This window comes from Styela clava, chromosome 2 (assembly GCF_964204865.1).
Source record: "Styela clava chromosome 2, kaStyClav1.hap1.2, whole genome shotgun sequence".
Lineage (NCBI taxonomy): Eukaryota > Metazoa > Chordata > Ascidiacea > Stolidobranchia > Styelidae > Styela > Styela clava.
In genome coordinates, this window is record NC_135251.1 from 14,265,827 (window position 1) to 14,284,013 (window position 18,187).

General features: G+C 33.6%; 2 protein-coding genes across 6 annotated transcripts in view; one reads left to right on the forward strand and one right to left on the reverse strand.

The window, feature by feature from the left end:
• Positions 1 to 8,108, forward strand: part of LOC120335465 (ryanodine receptor 2-like) — a 65,067-nt gene extending 56,959 nt beyond the window's left edge. For all 5 annotated transcript variants that reach the window (XM_078119719.1, XM_078119706.1, XM_078119713.1 and 2 more), the window contains 13 exons: positions 220 to 314; positions 905 to 1,103; positions 1,342 to 1,451; positions 1,840 to 1,915; positions 2,000 to 2,086; positions 2,415 to 2,624; positions 2,822 to 2,995; positions 3,306 to 3,433; positions 4,075 to 4,282; positions 4,849 to 4,980; positions 5,426 to 5,582; positions 6,151 to 6,316; positions 7,192 to 8,108. In XM_078119719.1, coding sequence (XP_077975845.1) covers positions 220 to 314; positions 905 to 1,103; positions 1,342 to 1,451; positions 1,840 to 1,915; positions 2,000 to 2,086; positions 2,415 to 2,624; positions 2,822 to 2,995; positions 3,306 to 3,433; positions 4,075 to 4,282; positions 4,849 to 4,980; positions 5,426 to 5,582; positions 6,151 to 6,316; positions 7,192 to 7,342 — 1,893 coding nt within the window. In that variant the 3' untranslated portion in view covers positions 7,343 to 8,108. The remainder of the gene's footprint in view (positions 1 to 219; positions 315 to 904; positions 1,104 to 1,341; positions 1,452 to 1,839; positions 1,916 to 1,999; positions 2,087 to 2,414; positions 2,625 to 2,821; positions 2,996 to 3,305; positions 3,434 to 4,074; positions 4,283 to 4,848; positions 4,981 to 5,425; positions 5,583 to 6,150; positions 6,317 to 7,191) is intronic.
• An 823-nt stretch (positions 8,109 to 8,931) lies between these two features.
• On the reverse strand, positions 8,932 to 18,166 carry LOC120335321 (uncharacterized). Its single transcript, XM_039402813.2, has 12 exons — positions 18,062 to 18,166; positions 17,226 to 17,261; positions 17,027 to 17,114; positions 16,360 to 16,478; positions 15,834 to 15,998; positions 14,921 to 15,135; positions 14,205 to 14,271; positions 13,474 to 13,690; positions 12,163 to 12,315; positions 11,527 to 11,601; positions 10,941 to 11,102; positions 8,932 to 9,996 (listed from the first exon to the last, which is right to left on the reverse strand). The coding sequence occupies exons 1-12, from the start codon at positions 18,155 to 18,157 to the stop codon at positions 9,926 to 9,928; spliced, it is 1,464 nt and encodes a 487-aa protein (XP_039258747.2). The 5' UTR covers positions 18,158 to 18,166; the 3' UTR covers positions 8,932 to 9,925.
• Between the last annotated feature and the right edge of the window lie 21 nt (positions 18,167 to 18,187).

An 18,187-nucleotide genomic window follows, 5' to 3' on the forward strand; every position in this document is an offset into this window, starting at 1 on the left:
TGATGTATATATATATATATATAGAGGCTATTATAATAATTAAATCAGGCTTGTTCTCATATAGTGATGTAATTGGAATTTTCACTTCACTTATTCCGACCACGCATATGAATCCGCAACAACAAAGGCAGAGTAAAAAAATTAATTAGTCATGGGATACATATTTTTATTGTATATTTCTAAATTTTTAACATCAAAATCTCTATTTTTATATTTTAGTCTGGATTTTCAGTGAATGGATCGACAATGACAGAAGCAGATGATAAAGAAGATGACACTGAGATTATTTCCAATGTATTTGGACTTGATATCAGGTATAGTCACAGATTGTTCTAACTGCATTTCTATTATGGCTTGCATTCCTCAAACTGGGATTCCGATACCCTCAGCAAGTCAGGGGGCATGAGCAAAGGCCTTCACAACGTGTCGCTTGCTTTTTATTATCAAATGTGGCAAATAAAATAACTGATGAAAATCTGTTAAAAACTAAACTAATTTTTTTCATTGGAGTCTCTGGAAGGAAGCCATGGATCATAAATGTTTAAAGGCAGTATCCGATCATAAATGTCGCTTCTATGTCGTCAGCAGGATTTTTTTGGGGCCCATTTAGGAAATAAAAATTATATGACTTAATATGTGACGTCATAATATATATATTTAACGAACTGTTGTGAGATTCATGTCGGGTTCTAGATGGATTTATGAAAATTTTTAAAAACTGAGCAAATAAAAAAATTGTGGCTCAAAGCTGTAGTGAAACATCATAGTTCCAGAAAAACTGATGTCATAATAACTGTTCACAAGAAGGGAGGCACAATGAGACCCTTCGCTCATACGCCAGTATACTCTAACTACAATATCTTTCTTACTGCTGTCTGTATTATATATCAATCTTCCATTGCAGCAAAGAGGAAGAGTTGATCAGACTCGTTGCTCCTCATAAACCTGATGCTGGATTTGGTGACTTCACTGTTGACGAAGCTGCAGATACAATCAGTTTGAATCAGTCAGAAGATGGAGATCATAGTCCTAATACAACACCCGCTGCTGTTAAACGTCGAAGACATGCTTTGATCAGAAGCAGAATAAAGCATGGTGTTGAGGTTTGATATAAAAAATTATGTGTTAGAATTGACATATAACCCTAACCCTCACTATTGCAGTATGGTTCATTTAACCATTGTTCGACTGCAGCTTACTCCACTGTCTGTGCAGCAGAAACATATACATGAGTTTATAAATACAAATAACATATACTTTTCATAGCACCCCATGTTCTTTTAAACTCCTTGAAAGTAACGAAAATCAAATTTTGTTAGCAAGTACTTGATTTCATTACAGGACAAAGATCATTTAGCAGCAGGAAATCAATCAGCAACAAACAGTGAACCAGAACATGAACCTCAATCACAATGGACTTATTGCATGAAAATGTGTGAAAGACCTGCAAGGTATCAACGACTTGCATACCCATTAATAATACCAAACTAGTTTTCACAGCACAATTAATAGGAAGTTAGGAATACATGTGCAATTATGTGCAAGAGGATTTCTGAACTTCTCACTGCCCGTAGGGTGGTTCATGTAACTAGCCACTGGTCGGCCAAGTCCATGCATTTGAAACAAATAACTGGTTATCTATTTCCATACCCGGCATGCACTGGTAACTGTACAATAGACTGTGTTTGGGCATATATTTAAGCTGTCTTATCATCTTTTTTCTCTCTTGTGATGATATGAAAATTCTATCATACCCTGGTAGTTGTTCTAGAATTATAAATGCTGTTTGTTTATTCATAAAATAATATTGCATTCTGTTACTATATCATATACTTTCAGATACAAAAAAGAAGAAAAAGTCGATGAAGGATCTCCCTTCAAAGAAAAATTTTCAAAATTTATGCGTGGTGTTTTGGTAAGTATTGACTCTAAAATTTTTTTAAAAAATCTTCAAAAATAATCATAATCTGTGATTTAAATTTTAAATTTCTTTTTTCAGGGAATTTTTGCCAGAAATTTTTACAACTTCAAGATTCTTGCTCTTGCTGTCACTTTCGGAATCAACTTTATGTTGCTGTTTTTCAAGGTATAAAAAATATTTGTTTCGTGAAATAAAAATTTTAAATGTTCAAAATGTTTCCTCTCATACATTTGAATATGTTTTCCTTACTTCAAAAAGCAGTTGTAATTATAAAATCCACATGCAATTTTTTAAAAAAAAATTCCACAAATATAATCTATCTGGAGTGTAGTAGTCTTATTGATTTGAACAAGTCTCTACACAAGCAGTGACTAAAAGTCCAAACCCCAGGCCCCAAACCTGCAATGCCAGTAGAGTAATAGCAGCACACTAACCGAAATCGATATTCAATTCTTATTGTTGTAACCTGTTATGATACTAAAAATTTGTGCAGTGGCAAGATTTTGAAGAAGATCAAGATGAAGGAGGAGATTCAGGGGAAAATATTCCTCCACCAGTAGACGATTCACAAAATGAAGATGGAAGGCCTGATATTTTGATTTTGGAAGAGAAATCTGGATATATGGAATCTGCATTGTTTATATTTGCTGTCATTCATTCATTTCTCAGTTTCTCAATGCTGGTATCATACTACATGCTCAAGGTAATGTACATTGAATTTGACTAAAATAGATTGAAAATAACATTTCCTTACTAACAATGTCTCAGTAAAGCTTGAGCTAAAACCGATTGTTTAAGTTGAAAATTTGGAAGCTGTGACAACTCCAGTCAAAGTAGAATTTTACACTTGAACTTACCGTACGTAACGAAAAAAACTCAAATTATTTTATAACTTTAAAGGTTCCACTTGTCATATTTAAACGAGAAAAGGAAGTTGCCAGAAAGCTTGAGTTCGCTGGATTGTATGTGACAGAAGAACCAAGTGACGATGATTTGACTGGACAATGGGACAGACTTGTTATATCATGTCCATCATTTCCATCAAATTACTGGGATAAATTTGTTAAAAAGAAGGTTAGTCTTTTTGAAAACAAAAAATCACATCGTAAAGGTTTAAATACCAGTGACCAATTTAGAAAATAAAATTTATAAATATTTGATTTAAAACTTACTGTCTTAGGCCCAGTATGATTCAATTTGCAATATTTAAGTTTTGTGGATCGAAGGGTTTAAATTTTGTACTAAACTCCTTGTGGTTGCAGGGAGTTTACTTAAAATAATAATAAAATCAACTAAAAATTCCAGATATTTACAGTATGAAATTTAAAAAATATTATATTTCAGCAAATGTATTATTATAATTGTTCTACTAATATTTACTAAGGTCGTGGATAAATATGGTGGACAATGCGGACCAGACAAAGTCAGAGATCTTTTAGGTATGGATAAATCAGCAACAAGTTTCCAAGATTTTGAAGAAGAAAAACCAAAGGAAAATTTCTTTGTACATGCGTAAGTTCTTCAGAATTTTCCAAACCCAAAAATATAGAATATTCTTTTATTTGACAAAAACAACCTTTATTCATGGAGCAATTAATTGCAATTAATTTGCATGATAACTTAATTGGTAATGCTGAATAAACATCAGTATATTAAAGTATATAGGACTATAAATATTATTGCCCATCCTTTTATACAATTGCCTAGCAGTTTAAGTGTTAGACTTAACTGCGATGGCATCACTGATTACACATCTCGAATTTTAATTTAATGACCTTCCTCGACCAAGGTATAATAAATTTCAGGTTAGGAACCAAAAAGATTTCGTTCTTTCCAAAACAAAAACTAACTCTATACTTCCCTCTCTGATAAACTTTGTATGTTTATTATTTCAAATCTATTTATTAAAATCTGTATTAACGATGTGTATTAAGTCAATTTACCATCAAATTTACTTATTAAAATCTGTATTAACGATGTGTATTAAGTCAATTTACCATCAAATTTACTTGTTTGCGCAAGTTAATATTGTTAAATCAAATTTCAAAGTCGCATCTCAAATGTTGCATTTCAATTGTTTGTGTCACAAAGCACTGGTAACTAACTTATATATTACTATATTTTTTAATTATCATTTCTGTTACTGATTTTAGGATGAAAAATCTTGACATCAAATACAAAATTTGGAAGTTGGGAGTTATGTTTATGGATAATTCATTTCTTTACATCTTGTGGTATTTCGTGATGTCATTACTTGGACATTACAATACCTTCTTCTTTGCTTCTCATCTCCTTGATATTGCTATGGGCTTCAAGACATTGAGAACAATTTTATCTTCTGTTACACATAATGGAAAACAGGTAAATTCTGCTGATTATTTTTTTCGTTTGATTAGCTCAAATAAGAATAGTTCGTGAAGTATTATAGGCAGTTGATGTAATACCTGATATTGCTGTTCAATCAATAAGCGTGCCATAAAAAACCTGTTGTCGTACTTCTGTCTCAATATTAATTCTGAATGATTTGGTCATTTTATATACATAGGAAAATAACAAGTATCTTTTTTGGAAATTGTTTGATATTTCGTAATCCACTAGACTTCACAATTTAGGAATCAACTAGTTGAATGTTAGTTAGCTCAACACCTCACCTAGGGTGCCATGAATTGGGTAGGCAATACAGAACTGGGAAGATTTTGATCCTTCCAAAAATACCAGCTTTTTACAGCTCAGTCTTTATATTCCATGTACAGTCTTGTTTGGAGTGAAATACATGGGAAACGTTTAAAAAAAAGTGGCATATATGAATTAAATGCAGCAGCAAAGATGTTGATGACATGACATCATGAGTTTTAGAGATATTCAGATAATAAATTTGCTTTCTGCTATTGCTATCAAATAATCAATGAAATTGTTATCTGGTTTAGCTGGTGTTGACTACAGGATTCCTGACAGTAGTGGTGTATCTGTACACTGTAGTTGCGTTCAATTTCTTCAGAAGATTTTACAACAAGAGTGAAGGAGAAGAACCTGACTGGAAGTGTCACGACATGTTCTCGGTAAGATATTAACTTGGGCTCGAAATTTGACAAACATATCTTTTAAGTCAAGTCGAGCCACTTTCCATCAGAATCTCAAGCCTAATCTCGAATTGAGTCAATCACTGAGAAGCAATTTAATGACGAAACCGAATAATTTCATTTAGATAACTCAAGTCACTTTGAGTCTTAATAAATGATGATTCGAGTCAACTTGAATCGCCACAACACTGAGTATGAAATAGAAACGCACAAAAAAATTTATGGAATGCTCGACATATTAAGAAATCACTGTTAAAATTACATTGTCCCTAATATCCGTACAAATATTTTCATGATTTTGGTACAAATACTCTTTGTTTGAAGCTCATCGTAGGGACCATGAAAGCTTTTAGTAAATATTCGGAGAAAAATAGCCAAGCGATCAGGAATCTTGGTTTTTCTATAAAACAAAACTTTTTTTCAGTGCTTCCAATTTCACTTGTATGCTGGCGTGAGAGCAGGAGGAGGAATCGGAGATGAATTAGAAGATCCATCTGGAGATGAATATGAGTTGTGGAGAATCTTGTTTGACATCTCTTTCTTCTTCTTCGTTATTGTCATTTTGCTAGCCATCATTCAGGGTGGGTATTATCTATCAGTAAGAACAGGATGGACTATAATGTTTTTCATGCAACATTATTGAGTTGAAAGCAATTCAAACTAGTGATAAATTACTGATTCTTTTTTACCTGCTCAGGGCAGGTACAATTTTTAATTTACCGAAAGCATATGCATAATAATACTTTAATGAAAGAATTTGCTTTTTCATTGAACCACCAACAACAATGCATTCATTGAGGAATGAATTTTCTGATTTAAATGAGGCAAAATGTGTCTACTCTGTCTCACAGCAGCAACATTCTAAAAATTTAACTTTTGCTGCTAATTGCGTTTCTCCATCTTGCATATAATGATTCAAGAGTCTTGCTTCTTCGCCTGACCAATGTCAAATTCACTCCGGTTTACATAATTACACTACCGATACAGAAATATATTTGTATTAATGTGCAGCAATGAATAATTCAAACCAATAATTTTAATCAATTTACAATTCTCTTCCCTAACTTTTACATTGTGTTTGTTTATCTTTGAATATCAAAAAACAGTTGAAATGTCTTTGCAAACAACTTCTATTATGTCATATTTCAGGTTTGATCATTGATGCCTTTGGAGAACTTCGTGATCAACAGGAGCAAGTGAAAGAAGATATGGATACGAAATGTTTCATTTGTACAATTGGAAATGATTATTTTGATCAAGTACCGCATGGGTTCGAAACCCATACAATGCAAGAACATAATCTTGCAAATTACATGTAAGTTTACCTAACATGATATATTTCATGGTAAAAGCACAAAGCTACCTAATTAATAGGAGTTGAAGGTAGATGTGGGAGCATTGACCTAGTGGCTCAAGCGTTAACACGCCATTCAACCATGACGTAACAATTGCAATTTATGCAGCCGCTCAGACACTCATTTCGCTGGGATAGATTTCCAGGCATGGTTATGAACCACATATTGCCACGTTTTTGTGATTTCGCATGTTATTTGTCAGTTTTCATATGTGCTTACAAACAATATTTGTAAATCAAATAACTTGGTTGTCATTATGTCTTCTCAGGACCTTTATTTCAGTTGCAATAATCAAAAATTGATCTCACAAACTATGCGATAGACTAGCCTAAGTTTGACTATTACTATCTGTAAGCCACACTTGGATTAATGTTTCTAATAAAAATATTAGTTTTGAACAAAACACTTTTAAAATAAACAGCAAAAATTTTGCATTGATGAAGTATGGGGAGAATTTTTTTAAGGGTCAAGGGTCAGGAAAAATTTCCATGGCATAACAGGTCAAAATTTCTGGTTGTAATCCCATGCCCATCATATCATTGATGGTGTAATAAATTAGGTAGGCAAAGCCAAAGCTACAAACTCCTGGTTTTTCCAAACTTTCCAAACAAGTTGCTTACCCACGTCGTAAATAAAGAGATGTCAAGAATACTTTTTTCAACAAACTACTAGTATATATTCAAAGCACTAGCAGTAATTATGCTACACCCAAGAAGAAGAGGAAGAGAGGATTTAGTCAAACAAACTAACCTTTCCAGTCTACATATGGTTCTCATATTTGTAAAAAATAAAATATTTTTAGAGAATAATTTATTAATTGCCTTTTTCTACTTAGGTTTTTCCTCATGCATCTTATTAACAAGGATGAAACAGAGTATACCGGGCAAGAAACTTATGTTTGGCAACAATATCAAGAAAGATGTTGGGAATTCTTTCCCATTGGTGACTGCTTTAGAAAGCAGTATGAGAATGAGCTATCAGGATGAGGTTAAATGGTATTCAAATGTAGGAACATGGTACCAACCAAATGCTTTGTGCAGATGGAAAGCACAAGATCAGTTTAAAATTTGGAAACCGTGTATCAATATTACTTATGGTCTTTATGGATTTCGAGATGAACTTTTTCTTTATCTTATTTTGCATCACATGATTTTCTTTCTTTACAAAAACTTCAATGGAGAGGTTCAAGGGGATCATGTGAATCTGTTATTGAAATATCATGATAATCAGAAAATTATAGATTTGTTATTTTCTGAAACCAGGGAACCTGTTGTTAATGAATTATATACAAAAAGGTACCCGTTTCTAAAATTTTGAATCCCATCACTGATATTTTGATAAGAATTGTTTATTCATGGTAGAAGAATTCAATAATAATACAATACATTTTCATATTCGTTTTGTCAATTCTAACTGTTTGTGCACCCAATTAGTAGTCTCTCTTGAAAGTAACAAAGATTAGTTTTCATCCCCACGCCGCACTACCATTGCTCTTTCTTTCAAAATCGTCTTGTTTTATAGAATCTGCATGTTTTTGTTTAATTTTATTATTATTTTTACATTTGTTTCATAGGAGCATAAAACTGTACAGAACAAATTCTTTTCTTTCTTGTTCAAACTTTTCTTGTGTAGATTTCTAACATATTGAACTGATTTCTCACGTGTGTTTGGTCTGGAATGTTTCTGCTCAATTATTTATTAATCATCAATATTATAAAGTGCTACTTGCCAAATAAATATCCATTTCATATATTTCTTCATGTGCGTTACTAATAGCCTATAAAATGGAAATATCTTTGAAAAATTTGTCAGCTGTATAAATGAATAGTGTGCGATTGCCGACTTTGAGACTAGTAACAAATATTTTACATTAAGTTCAGGACATAAAAACAGCTTCCTGATTTGTTAACAAAATAGCCTTTATAAAAATAGCAAGACATCGTCAGGCTATAAAAGTGTTTTTCAAAAGCTATAAAAGTGTTTTTCAAAAGCGAAGGCGGCCTTTTCCACTTTCTGCAAACCCAGGGACAAAAAGAACTCTGAAAAATATAACTACCAGTATCGTATTTTACTGCCAAAAAGGCAAAGGCGAAACGTCAATTGCGCAGATTGGAGGTTTTGTCCACACCTAAGGCGCACCAACCTATAAAACACTTTGTAGCATAGGCACCACCTGATCGATGGTACATTAGGCGCACAATCGAAAACAAAAGGATTCAAAAAGTATCTTACGGTCAGTAATATACAAAACTGTAATACTCGATCATTTTTTAATGGAGCTGGCTAGTAACTAAGTCACATGTACTCAATCATAGGTAAAGAAAATTCACATACGTCGAGCGCAAATATTTTGCAATGCTAAACTACATTGATTTACATTACAATTTAAGTTATTATCAAGCCTCAAAAATTACTCCTGAATCTTCTCGCACTTGCATAACCACACATATTGTTGGCAAAAGATCATGGAACCTGCCGCCGGATGTGATCTTTGGATATTGCAACAAATTGTATTTGAAATGAGCTTTACTAGTTCCATTTAACCCCGCACCAATACAAAATGAGAAACTAGACATGCAAAAATACAATTTGTTCACAATGATTTTGATGATACTTATGAACACTGAACAAATTAAAGAACAGTATTGCAGTACTACAGTATAGGTTTCTGAAACTAAAAATTTATCATTAATATATGAAAATATTCATTAAATTAAAAATAATAAACACAATGACATTAAAAGCATAAAAACGTGCAAAGTGTTTTCCTCATAGTACAAAGGGACTAAAAATCAGAACTTAGGTCATTTGAAACAAATATTTGTAAAGCGTCCTGATTACTGAAACTTGAGAATACAATTATACACAGAATTCTTTATTTTCGCAGAAGTGATAAGAAATTTATGGGTTCTGTTTGTGATCTGCAGAGACTCACATTTAAACTAGTTAATGATCTACAATCAAATATTATTATAATTGTACAACTATCCTTTTCTTCAAAAGTTGATTGAAAGGAATATCCCATTAGTGTAGTGTTGGGGGGCTGGCCTAGTTGGATAACCCGCATTATTTACTTTTATATTGACATGTGTTATTTTCATCACATGCTCAATTTATTTCTTATTTTGTATTTATTTGTATAAATACTGTTTCAGCCGTCCTGTGTGGGGGAGGCCAGGTTTACTTGCGATTTACGGCAATAAAAGTTCTCATAGTCAAAACATAATTACTGTTTATAGTGAAGGTAGTTGTGCATCACATGATACATTAGAAACATGCACCAAGATCACATACTACACTGGTAACCACTATTAACTACTACCATAATGTATGAATACTTCTGTTCTAAACCACCCAACCACCTTTATAGTTTGAATTAACTCAGGGAACTTAAGTTACATAACTGTGTGCATATAGCATGCTGCCCCAGTTACAGGAAATGTCTGATGGTTGCATTATATCCAGTTTAGCCCATGTGACTCGATAAATCGTACACATTTTTGGAATGACATTTTTTGTGTGATTCCAAAAATAGTTTTGCTAATGATTAAGTTCATTTTTTCATTCATTTAAAAATCGGAATCATCCGATACAACTTCTTTTGGTTTCCATGGACTTCCTTGTAGTTGTATTGATTTACCTGAAATAAATAACCAGTGAAGTGAGCAGTCGTACCAACTTAAGCACGTAATACTAAATTAATTTGATATCAAAGATGGTATTGAATTCCATTTATACAAGATTCAATATAGTCAAGGCGGTAAGCTAATTGGACTTTTCATTCATAAATTCAGGCCAACTCAGACCAAGCCAATAGCAGTGGTCGCCAAACTTTATGTACTACTGGGCCAACTATGCACATTGGTGGTAGCATGTGGGCCACAATAATTTCAGACTTTATACACATCACATCAAATTTGCCACATCAAATTTCAATTTATGACGTACCCTCAATTTCTATTTCTGTGGCAATTACAACTAACAGTAGGTACGTTCGGCAAGTAAACGACATACAACTGACAAGCGCTACTTACTACAAAACAAACGTTGTACAACAGCCATTGTTATGACACACATCCATGCGTAGATAATTAAATATTGAGTAATTTTTGTTTTACTCATTAAACGAGATGTGGTAGCGCGACGCATTTGGCCAGTTTGCCATCCATTTGGATTTCCATATTTAACTTGAGAGAGATGAATACCGATAAGATGACTTAATCACCACAGCCATTCGACGGGTTTTGTAGTCCAGAATATGAGAATAGTTGGCCAGTAATTTGTTTGTGACCAGCCAGTGATTACATGAACCACCCTTCGATGGTGAGAAGTCCAGTAATACTCTCGCAGATAAATCCTATCCTATTAAAGATCTTCAAATGAGCTGTTTCACTGACAGGGCTAACTTGAACTGTAGTAAATGATATGACAGTGACTATTTCTGTCACAAGTGAAAGCCTATATACATATATTTGTTAGCTCATCAGTGTTCGCTTGTAACTTTTTTCATAACTCTTTTCTTTTTTAGTTAGGGCTACGGACATTGATTCAAGATCATTTCATACATTAGTTTCATTATTTTACCTTTTCCTGCTTCTTTCATTTCATATTTAGTAGTTTTTGCAAGCGGTTTTGCAGCTGGAACAATTGGAGATGAATCAGGTTTAAAAACATCAGGCTTAATTTCTTTTTCTTGACTAAAACTCTTGTCAGTACTTAGACGAGCCACTGGCTTTGGACGGACAGCTGAAAACAAATCTTTTGCTAGTAAAGACAGCAATACATGAAGTATTATCAGTTTGGTGTACCATGCACCCAAGGAAAATTTGTCTTCATGAAATCGCAATCAACATTTAGAGTTTTAGAAGTTAGAAATTATTTTTGAAACTGAATAAAGCTCAACAGCGACTTTTTATAATCTAAAATTTGTTATCAATTTGGTGGTAAGATAATTTATCGTAAAGTTATACAGAGGTTTTACAAATCCATGAGATAAAAAAGTTAAGAACTTTGATAATGACAACAGCATGAATATGGACTAACAGATACAGAAGTCTCTGTGGCAGAGTGGATGTAAACTTCGCCAACTGATATGACAGCCCTAAGACAAAAAAACGAGCATCATCCGTTTTATACATTGGAACACAAGTTATCAGAAACTGAAACTTACTTGCATCCTTCATTGTAAGATTTGACAAATCTGGAGGATTTGTCTTGCAATGTTGTGGAGAAGAAGATGATAAGACTGAAAAATATACAAAGAAGCAAAACTGAGCATGTTGTCATCAGGCAGAAAAACTTAAAAGATGTGGAAATAATAATCATACTCGATCATTACAACTAAAATTGAAGATTGAATGTTAGATGGCTAACAGTGTTTCACTATTATATTTTTTGTATGGGATTTGAACCAGAGATTTGCAAACTGCGATACTAACACAGTCAAGTCCAACACTTGAACTGTGAGGCAAACCTGCGATACTAACACAGTCAAGTCCAACACTTGAACTGTGAGGCAAACCTGCGATACTAACACAGTCAAGTCCAACACGTGAACTGTGAGGCAAACCTGCGATACTAACACAGTCAAGTCCAACACATGAACTGTGAGGCAAACCTGCGATACTAACACAGTCAAGTCCAACACGTGAACTGTGGGGCAATCACTTCCTAAGCTTAAGATGAATGCGCGTCAGAAAATATTATTTTGGAGAAATTTGAACAAAGAATGACAACAAATAAAATAATCCATTACGAAACAAAAATATGTCTTTCTATTTACGAAAGCAATTATAAATGCACATACCTGGACTCTGTGAATGAAGACCAGATGTGTAATGAGTTGAGGTATTCAGTGTTCCACTCATACCATGTTGTATTGGACTGCTTGTACTAACATAATATGTAGATGCCTGTAATGTTGCACCCCCATTCATGGATCCATGTAGGTTTGGTGATGCTGAAAATAAAGGAGTTGAAGGATGAGAAATCCGACAAAACTCTCTTCTGGTTACAAGTTCATGTCCAGGTATAGGGATCATTAACAGGTTAACCACAGGATTCAAACCAGCAAAGGATAATCAGAGGTGCGATGGCAAGTGTGTTGTGCCTAACGCTTAGCATGATATGTAAAAACCAGGCTTGACTTGACATAACAAACACTTGCATGAGGGATGACCAAAATATACCATTCGAAAACTGGAAATGAAGGAAAATCAGGTAACACTGATTCGATGGGTTGGGTATATTTTTTGTAACGCATTACTGTATTAGAATATTTAAAACAATCTGGTGATATATTTTAGCTGAAAATGAGTTCGATCAGAACTAATAAATGTAAATATAATATAAACTAGAAGCTATAGATCAGGGCTACTCAACTGGCGGACCGCGGTACGAATCCGGACCTTTCGACCATTTAATTTGGACCGCGTCTGCTTGTTTGTTTTGGGAGCATAAGCATCGTTAGGTACTTTCAGATGATTTTGATACAATTTAAATACACAGCTATGCAGTTTGTCGTACTGGTACCAATATGCGACATTTGTGTTTATATTTGCGAGCCATTATTTGACATTTCGTTTATTTAATGGAAAAATATTCTGTATGTCCGGACCCCAGTAATTTTGAAGTTTTCTAAACGGACCTTCGGTGAAAATAGTTGAGTACCCCTGCTATAGATCATAACATAATTTAACGCAAAATATGAATAATTTTGTATATGAATGACAAATTGAAACCCTTTTCGCTGGCTCTGATATGTAGGGCTTTACTTTAGAATAGGTTTAGCATTTCCTACCTGATTTTCACACGCAAGGTGACGTTAAGGGTATGGGATTCGAACCGAAGGGCCGAGATTTTAACCGGTGACGTCATCATAGATATTAAACCTAACCTAATCACTGGGGAACCACATTGGAAAATGCTGTTGAACACCAGATAGAGATTGTCCCGACAATATTTCAATGAAATCCCAACTTGCTCAATTTTCATAAAAAGAGCCGATCATGTGAAAAACAAGTCAGACAATTTTAATAGACAGACTCGTTTAAACAAAACAAATAATGAATCAACATAATAAAAAATTTAATGTCTCATTTAAAAATAATTCGTTTACCTCCTGTGTAGGTAAAATTTGAAACACTTGCACTCATCATATTTCTTTCTGAAGCTAATTTTCCACCAGAACTATGTGTTACAGGTTTGTTTGAAAGAGATTGTAAATCTAGAGATTGTGTCACTGATGAATTCTTCACTGCAGTAGAGGGTCGTGGTTCCATACTTGACTTCACTGGTCCCTGAACACTTTTTCTTCCAGATAAAACGACAGAACCCTATTAAATATAACAAAGACCTTGAAAACTTGTCTGGAAATAGTGTATAATTGTGAGAATAACTTTTGTACCTATCTGTATGCAACCAAAGGTACGTTACAGACTGGAAGGGCAAATTTAGGTGCAGCTTTAATCCTGATGTTCTGTACTTTTTTATTCAAAATTAAAAAGGGAAATTCTGGACATATAAACTAACAAAGAATTACGCCAACTAAGAATTCTCAGTGGAAATTTAAAAAAAAACTTGCACCAAAGCTGGTATTATCAAAATTTGGTTTACTTGGAGTTCGGATCTGGAGTCCGAGATTAAATTTTCTACAAATTGGAGTTCAAGTCCAGATTTTAGTCGACCATTAGCCGAGAATCGGAGTCGTTTTCAAACAGCTTAGGTTTTTGGGTGTAAATTTTCCCCAAATATCAATTACTGAATCGTCACAGCCATAAACGATTTCTAGGTTAGGTTTGAGGTCACTTCCACACAAATTAGAGGCAATAAATACGGTAGGTGATTTACCGAAGCAGACTTTGGCCTCCTTGGATTCTTCTGTTTGTCCTTCTGTTTATTGTCAAGATAATTATATCTGAATGAATAATATGTATACATGTTACTTCTGAACAAGTTTCATAGTTTACTATTCGAAAGTGAAAGATCTAATGAAGCTCAGTTACTGTTGTTTCATTTATTAAGTATCATGGAAAAAATAGTAATACATATCTATTCCGTCAAACAACTAGTTTGCAAGAAATGTTAAGCGATACAAGAAATTGTACGAAAAATTGTGTAGGCAATGCTGAACTGGTCAGATACCAGTCCTTCCAAAATTAGTAGCTCTTTACATATCACTAGCAGGAATAAAGATGAGGGAACACCTCATAAAATCAGGTCACTGTTGAAAGATTTGCCTGCAAGCCCTACTTTAGTGTGACATTTTGCATTGATGTAAACCAGTGGTCCCCAACCTTTTATGAATCGTGGACCCCTCTTGAAGGCTTTTTATCATGCCCGTGTTTACAGTGTTGATTTTGATTGATAGATTCTAAATAACATTATGTTTAAACAATTCATGCTCAAGAAAGTGAAAAACTCAGTGAAAACTAGGAAGAACAGGGAGTTTTCTTGTAAATGGAAAAGTAAAATCGGTTTTGCGCCAAGCACTGTGGCCACGGGCCCCCGGTTGGGAACAGCTGATGTAAACCTTCAATATTGAAACATAATTTTTCAACATGTACCTCATTGTGTCAGTTGGATTAGGATCTGACCCTTTCCAAGGTGGTGGTTCCCATTTTGGTGCAGGTATCGGCACAGATTTTGGTGCAAAACTTGCTTTTTTTCTTCTTGACGTGGAAGCAGATGACATATGACTTCTTGCAGTTGAAAGTTGTGTACGATCTGTTCTAGCTGTGTCAGGCTGTTTCAAATCAAATTCATGATGCTTTGGTTCTTCCTAAAAACGATAATAATTCAATGTCAATGTTACTGAACAGCTTACCTTTTATTGGGTGCCACTGACTGAGATGTTTATCATAACTGTTTATGCTTGTAGTTTACTTCATACTAAATATATATAGATAACCATAATCCTACTCTACACCCTGTATGATCACTTTGATTTTATTTTCCGAAGATGGATAAAACTATTCATGTTTTAGACAAAATGACTTTTTTTAGTGTTTGAAGTACTTAAGCTTATTTTTTAACAAAATTTATGCACAAAAAAAGTATTTCCAAACAATATGATTTTAAAATCCCTCTTTCACAACTAAATCTACATTTTGACCTTAAATCAGAGGGTCCTTAATATTTTCATTCTCATTAAATCCAAACCAAACATTTATTGAAGAAACTAGGTGAAATAAAATTACCCTGACAGAGTCACTAATATGACTAGTTTTAACCTGTAAACTGACTGTAAATTTTCAAAAATCAAGTAAAACTGTAATGAAAATTTGAAACACTATGTTGGTATCAGAATTTTGTATCTTTTGCATGTCTATTTGGGTCAGCGACCATTTTGTATTTGCACAACCAGTATTGACTGGTTTTATTCAGAGGGGTGAGTCCACAACATTCAGGAAAAGAGGGTTTCATGGCGGTGGAAAGACTGAGATCCACAGGTTTACCCTACACAGAAGAGAGTGTTACCTTTGCTTTTACATAGTGTAGTTGATGTATTGTAGCAATATAATGTCGTTTCCATATAGTTTCTTCATATTGTGATGGTTGATGTGTTGGATACCAACCAAATCTCAAACATTTAGGTCTCCATACACAATCTAGCTCTGTGAGATATTTCCAATACCAGGACACCTGTATGAAAGTCTTATTCCACATTCAAATACGAAATACAATTTTTGCTGATAGTTTGTGCTAGATAAAGCAAAAATATTCTTGTTTCCAAGCTATTACAGACAGACTAAGATCTGACTGCATTTTAATAAATATTTCTAGAAAAATCTGAATCAAAAACAATCTGAATATTGTTTTTTCTGTGAACGTCCCTTTTTGAATTGTTATGTTTTTGTTGTGAAATATACCTACTTCAAATTTTTAAATTCAAAAGCTGAATTCTGGAATACATTAAATCTTTTATAAAATCATCCCTAGTTACTGTAAATATGTGTTATGTTAATAGTACTACTACAACTCAAAATATTGATAAATATTGTACCTGAGAACATCGACAAAGACTCCTCGGATCAAGAAAAGAAAATACATAAAGCGATAAAACTCTAGGTAGCCTTTTTGTAAAATCAAATTTTTCCTCAGGAAATTTTTGCCTCAGTTCATCTGTAAAATAAGTATTCGAAATTGAAAATATTGTAAGAATCCCATATCACAATACCGATTTCAATGTGCTTGTTAGAAACATTGTATTATGGAATATATTATTGATAAACCAGTTGGATGTAAGTGATTCTCTTATATCACTTACACCAATATTCTGTTTTTGTTTTCACTATAGCGACGGTTTTTGCTTTCTACAGTTATCATGCTATGTATGAGAAACACACTCCCAACACACCCCCTTTCCTTTCACCACCAGGATAAGCCATAAAATTATGTGCAAGAAGATTGCAAGAATCCTCACTGTTTTAGGGTGGTTCACGACTTCACGTAACTGCTGGTTGGTTACAACTTCTTCCATCATCAAGTCTATGTACCTAAAATGAATAACTCGAGGAATACTTCCACACACGGCATGGACTGGTTACCGAGCGATTGACCACGATTCCTCACATGATTAAATCATTGTATCTTCCTTTGTCCGAGACAAACATGACAATTTTATCGTATCAAAATTCGAGTACCAAAATATTTTAATTTTTTCAACTTACTATGAACAGCAAGCAGATGCTTCTCAGATAAACTTTTAAAAATATCATCTATTACAATTCTACGTTGTTTTTCATTCCATTTTTCAAACTGTAAAAATAAGATAAAATAATAACTGTAAGATAAGTTAGAATCAGATATACTCAAAACATGAGAAATAAGACACATATCTAGGTAATTGCTTTTGAATTTAACACTAACCCATTTTTGAATTATAGTTCTTCTTTCTTCAAAAACCTAAAAATATAAATTAGAAATTAAATTAATCCATCTCTTAAAGAATGGTAGAAATTGTTTTTCTTAACAACATCTATAATGTAGGATTTACATATTTACCCTAGGGAAGAGGAAAGCCAATATGACCGTGTAACCATATGGCCAACCACAGCCTCTCGTCCGGTTACCATTCCATGCTGAGTATGGGATTAGTTAGTTATTTGTTTTCAAAAGCATGGACTTGATGGTGGAGGAAGCCGTAACCGACCAGCATTATTCAACAATTGCACTACCAAAATCTGACATTTATGTTAAAACCCTGTCCATGTTTTCCCAATCGCCATGTTTTTTCGAATAACAATAAAACACATAGTTTGGAGATAATAAAATTAAATAAATAATAAAATCAAATAAATAATTAATGGAATACCTATTCCCTTATTAATCATTCCCTCGTTAATTCAAAAGTTCCCAACTTTTTAAACTCATTATGCTTTTACCTTCCGTAATACAAAGCAACATGCATTGACAAGAAAATCTTATTTTATTAACATCAACCAAGACATATTATGACATTTAATTAATCAATGTGTTATGTGACCTCATAGATATATATTTCCTTTTTTAAGAGAGTTTGCTCAAAGCAAGGTCAAGCCACGAGGGCCATGTTTAGGGGGTCGGCTTATATGTGAGTATATACGGTAGTCGGTAATTGATGTTTGGTGAATCTCTCAACATGAGTTTGGGAACCACTATCTTAATTAAGCTGAAGAGTAATTAATTGCTCCATTTGACAGTCTCCATTCTGAATGATATTATACCTGAGAATTTGCTCCAGTATTTGTCATAGGTGTCCATGTACTTTTTGCAATATTAGTGGTCTGCTGTTTATTTTTAGTAGGAGGTGCAAACGCCATGATTATACAAAACAGTTCAGTATAATTAAA

Coding starts and splice junctions, on each gene's coding strand:
- LOC120335321 (XM_039402813.2), bottom strand. CDS start 18,157: ATGGCGTTTGCACCTCCTACTAAAAATAAACAGCAGACCACTAATATT. Junction 15,999..16,359: donor GTCTTTGTCGATGTTCTCAG/GTACAATATTTA, acceptor ACTTTCATACAG/GTGTCCTGGTATTGGAAATA. Junction 12,316..13,473: donor AAATTTTACCTACACAGGAG/GTAAACGAATTA, acceptor CTTTATTTTCAG/CATCACCAAACCTACATGGA.